Source organism: Pseudoliparis swirei, chromosome 18 (genome assembly GCF_029220125.1).
Source record: "Pseudoliparis swirei isolate HS2019 ecotype Mariana Trench chromosome 18, NWPU_hadal_v1, whole genome shotgun sequence".
NCBI lineage: Eukaryota > Metazoa > Chordata > Actinopteri > Perciformes > Liparidae > Pseudoliparis > Pseudoliparis swirei.
This window is the reverse complement of record NC_079405.1, coordinates 12,170,974-12,175,784: the sequence shown is the minus strand read 5'-3', so window position 1 is coordinate 12,175,784 and position 4,811 is coordinate 12,170,974. Positions and strand designations below refer to the sequence as shown.

The 4,811-nt window shown below is 40.7% G+C and overlaps 1 protein-coding gene across 1 annotated transcript; it reads left to right on the top strand.

The window, feature by feature from the left end:
- The first annotated feature begins 523 nt into the window (after nucleotides 1–523).
- On the top strand, nucleotides 524–3,380 carry LOC130207909 (CD27 antigen-like). Its single transcript, XM_056436680.1, has 6 exons — nucleotides 524–644; nucleotides 781–903; nucleotides 1,068–1,199; nucleotides 2,111–2,212; nucleotides 2,308–2,433; nucleotides 2,865–3,380. The coding sequence occupies exons 1-6, from the start codon at nucleotides 524–526 to the stop codon at nucleotides 2,999–3,001; spliced, it is 741 nt and encodes a 246-aa protein (XP_056292655.1). The 3' UTR covers nucleotides 3,002–3,380.
- Nucleotides 3,381–4,811: the final 1,431 nt, after the last annotated feature.

Genomic DNA, 4,811 nt, shown 5'->3' with positions numbered 1-4,811 from the left:
TCTGTTGTGGTCCCCGAGCGTTCAGAAGGTGGTTAAACCGCCTTATCTACAGTTTCTGCAGAAATGTTTCACATAACAAAACCTGAAACAACACCTCCAACACCAACACTTGCTTTATAGGAAAGCTTCTAGAATGCAGATCCATATTTGTGAAGACATGCTGATGTCTCTGTTTTGTCTTTATACATCTGTCCCACATATATGCTACATATGCGCTCTGCTTTTGATGAACAAACACCCGATGCCCTCCTAAAGCCAAGCTAAATAACCCTGTCTTGTATATATGAAATACAATTACACATTTAAATAAAATCACAATGGACATCTTCAGTTAAAAAACGAAATAAAAACATTAATGTTGTTATTCCGTTTATACTATTGTTATATCCGGTGGTCTTTCACTTCCTGAAGTAGACGTCTCACACAGTGTATCTGGGCGAGCTAACACTCACATCCCACTCTCTCTGGCGTGTGCAAACAGGCAGAATACAACCCTGAAGGCACGATCAGAGCACTGGTCATGATGGCTCCTCAGAGCCTTTCCCTGGCAGTAATGTGTGTTTTGAGTCTCTGGACTACAGCTGCAGGCTGTGATGTGAGACAGGAGAAGATAGAAGGGCAATGCTGTGACCTGTGTCACCCAGGTAAAACATACAGATAATTATATTCTCTAAGAAAAAATTGAATGAGTTTTATATAAATCTGTTAAACTGTTTAATCTAAGTGTGTGGATGTTAACCATATTCTTGAGAGTAACTGATTTACTATCTTAATTTGAAGGTACATTTAGGAAAGCGTTTTGCCCAAACCAGAAAACTGACTGTAGCCCCTGTAAAGAGGGCTACTTCTCGGAGAACTACACCTTGTTTGACAGATGTGATGAATGTCGAGCGTGCCAACAAGGTAAGACTGTAATTAATGCTAAATATTTTGAATGAGAAAGAAGAATTATATTCCTCCTCTCTTTGAATTTCTATAAAAACACCAGTTGATGTAGCCAAAGCATTTAAACCAAGACACTTTTGTCACCTATAAACCCTATGGATTCTGTTGGTGTCTGTCTACAGATTATGTTGAGAAATGTACACCAACCACAAATGCAAAATGTTCGTGCCATTCTGGTTTCTTGTGCTCCGACAATGTCTGTTCAAAGTGTGAAGAAGACAAATGCGTCATGGGTGAAAAACCGAAGAGGACAGGTGAGAGTGTACTAAATTAGAACAAATACTTATGTTGTGGTTTAAAAATGAATTGATGCTGGCACAAAGCTGATTGGAGGATGTCAATGACTGTATTTATTGTTTTTTGTGGTGTTGAGGTGGGAAAATGGGCCAGCCATCCATTTACTATTATGTTGTCACTTGAAAAGTGTATTTCAAAACCACATCATTTAAAATGGATACAACTGAAAACTGAGAATTCATGCAATAATTTGAAATCTCTTAATATCTTAGTTTTCTAAAATGTCAGTCACGTCTGTAATACAAGGTGTTATTGCGCCCCTTTTGTAGTTCAAGTGAGTAAAAAAAGATTAGACTTCAAACTCAAAGATGACCTTTTCAAAAGGAGTCAGATAGAACATAGCACACTTAACATCACAAGAGCTTTACACCAGTCACTCCAGCTGTGGTTGGACTTGAACAAGAGTGTCGCCATCCGGCAGCTCTGTGAGGCTCCGCCGTGCTCTGAGGTAAATGTTAATGTCGGCATGCCAGCAGGCTGATGCTGAGACGGTAGAAGGTTTACCATGTACACCATCTGAGTTGAGACAGTTTGCTATCCATCACTTAACACAGAGTACAGCGGTGGCTTATGGGAACAAATTTGTTTTGACATATTTCCCCAAAAAATGCAAATGTCAACCTCAAGGTGCGATAGAGAAAATGTCAACGAGACATTACATTTGGTCCTCTAGGCATTATGATTGTCCTTAGAAAACTTCAGAGCAATTCAATTTGTTGACAGTAAATTCAGTCCAAACCAAATGTGGAAAAATATTGCACGAATAAAGAAGATTACCTTTTGATTGAACAAATGGTTATGGACTCACATGTGTGTGTGTGCGTGTGTGTGTGTTTGTGTGTGTGTGTCTGTTTGTCGGTCTCTGCAGACATTGCCGTGGGTGACAAGTTGATACAGTATTCGTATACGTGTGAGCCTAAGCATTCATGCCCTTATAACACATACTTTGATGTGAAAGAGGATCTCTGCAGTAAGTGGAAGTAAAATAAACATGTTGCTACTGTTACACAAATATTCAATGACAAAAAAGCTGAGTTGAACTAACTTGATTTGATGTTTCACCAGAGACGGGCAAAGAAGGCATAGACTTCATTCATCTGATCCTTGGCACCAGCTTTCTTTTGCTTACTCTCACTCTCCTTGTGTTTCTATCTTATGTCCTCATTAAGAAGCTGAGGAAGCACAACAAATGTAAGTGGGCCTTAATAGAAATGCATATAATGAGCATGATGACCTGATTTTCAGACAAACAGTTTTTAGAAAGATCACACATGTTTCCACTTCCTTTGATTAGTATTTTTAAGAACATATTTTAAGCAATATACTTTTCAAAAATACAATATTACATTTGAGTTAACAAACACATATGCAATGCCTACAGTACAAACGTACACGATATATGCAAATACATAAATAAGCAGCATCAGCAATTAAGGGACATCAATGGGGAAGAATATCATATGTTTGAATAAAACTAAATCATGACATTAATAGATCAAAACTAAGAGTGGGTTGTGCAAATCTGAGTTTAAGTCATGGAAACAATTGATATCCGATTATAACATGATGTGATGCTGCTACTGATTTCAAATTATTTTGTTTATATTTATTCTCTTATTCAGATAATCATCCTATGGAAGTCTTAGCAGTCTCCACCAGAGCCAGTGACTTTCACCTGTCGAAGGAGGAGAGTGGGTTTGAGCTCATTGTGCAGGATGAATCCAAGAACAGCAACAGTTTGGGCTTTTTGCATCTGTAAAAAGTCTTGTTGATAACAAGTGTAAGATGACATGATGAGTCGGTTCACTATAATGATATTAATGTCATGGTACAAAGCATTTCGCTTGCTATCAGCACATATTTAAATAAAGAACAACCTGTTATGGGCAGAGAGATGCACACCTTGTGAATAAAAGGTTTCTGGTAGAGACTGGGTAATAAAATACCAGCATTTATTGGTAGACCTGTAATTTGTGGCCGTGGATTATTATCCTGACAGTCAGACCTGCAGGAATTACTCATGTATAGGTACTGTATTGTGAACTCCTCCCTCTTGTGTTAGTGTTTCTTTTGATATGTATATACGTTTTCATGCTGGGACAGCAGTTTATGAAAGGTGTGACGGTATGTGAACTGTATGTGTAGTGTATGTGTACTTTTCTCTCTTGGCATGTCATTTCAAGAAATACATTGAGAAAAGTTGGATTCTATTGTTGATTAAAAAAGTCTGATTTTTTCAGTATTTCTTGTTGTTATTCGTCACTAATTAAAATAAATCCCAACAGTATTTCAGTAGGGGCGAGATCCCCTAGCGACACTGGCACTCAGTGGCACTTGCCAGCAAATGCCGCAACTAGTCAAAAGGTGCGGCAGCTAGTCAAAAGGTGCCACAGTGACGAGTCTGCGACGACTCAGTGGCAAGCTCCATTAAAGTGCCCGTACAGCGGAAGAAATCACTTTCATGATCATAGAATGGAGTAGCTGCGGTTTAGGGATGCTCAATACGTCGATCGCGATCTACCAGTCGATCGCGGCGTAGTATTGGTAGATCGCATGACATAAAACAAATTGGCCCGCCAGCCTGTAATTTTCTCTAAAGCACGCCTTTGTTCTTTTATTAAACTAAACAGCCGTCTGTTGTTGATCGTCTCCAGCGCCGCCGCTCCCATAACGCGCTGCGCGTAGGGCACCAAGTTTTGCTGATCGAAATAAACTAAACTAAGGGGTTAAATAGGGCCCCATTTGTGAATCCCACAGAACCAAACCCACCCCGGGATGGGGTGTAGGAGTAATCACACAAGGTGATTCTCGCCAAACCGTCCCACCCCGTTGGGGAGGTAGGCGATTCATAATCAGACTCGCCTATGAATCGCTCCTCCCGTGTAGGCGATTCTGAATCGCCTACCGCCCACCTCTCCTGTGAGATTCACAAATCCCTGCTGCTTTGCTGGAAATCACTTCTACTTATAGACTCTGGTTCGGTGCTCCGTGTCGTCACTAGCGACGTCACAGAACCAAAGCGCTTTCATGTCATGTGACAATGTTTCCATGGTGACGGACAAGGCCGGAGATCGAAGGCACTGACGTGACTTCCACCAGGAAACCTGTTTATATGTAGGCCCTACGTATGTACATGTTGTGTATGTATATAAGTACTTATGCGATTACATACTACTGTTTATATCTGTCACGGGACACAACATGTAACTATCTAATCATTCATGGAACAATGTAATTCTCAGGCAGGTTACTGATGCCACAATGGTGCTAAAACGCTCGCTCGCGATGAGCATTCGCATGCTAAACGGCGCTATCCTTAATTAACTACTTCTCCTTAACTACTACACACTCAATAACTATCAAAATATAGCACCGCCAAAGCGACCGAACATAACATTAATATTGTAGCGACCCTGTGATTGGCGGAGTAGAGGGGAGGCGGGGTTAACCTGTTGGGAAACGGGAAGTTAAGGGGTTGACGGAGAACTGTGGTTGTTGACGTTTTGGAGCTGCGGAGCTGAGAGGAACACGCTGTCTGTGTTGGAGGATGCCCCAAATAAAGAAGGAGT

Coding starts and splice junctions, on each gene's coding strand:
- LOC130207909 (XM_056436680.1), top strand. CDS start 524: ATGGCTCCTCAGAGCCTTTCCCTGGCAGTAATGTGTGTTTTGAGTCTC. Junction 904..1,067: donor ATGTCGAGCGTGCCAACAAG/GTAAGACTGTAA, acceptor GTCTGTCTACAG/ATTATGTTGAGAAATGTACA. Junction 2,213..2,307: donor TGTGAAAGAGGATCTCTGCA/GTAAGTGGAAGT, acceptor ATGTTTCACCAG/AGACGGGCAAAGAAGGCATA.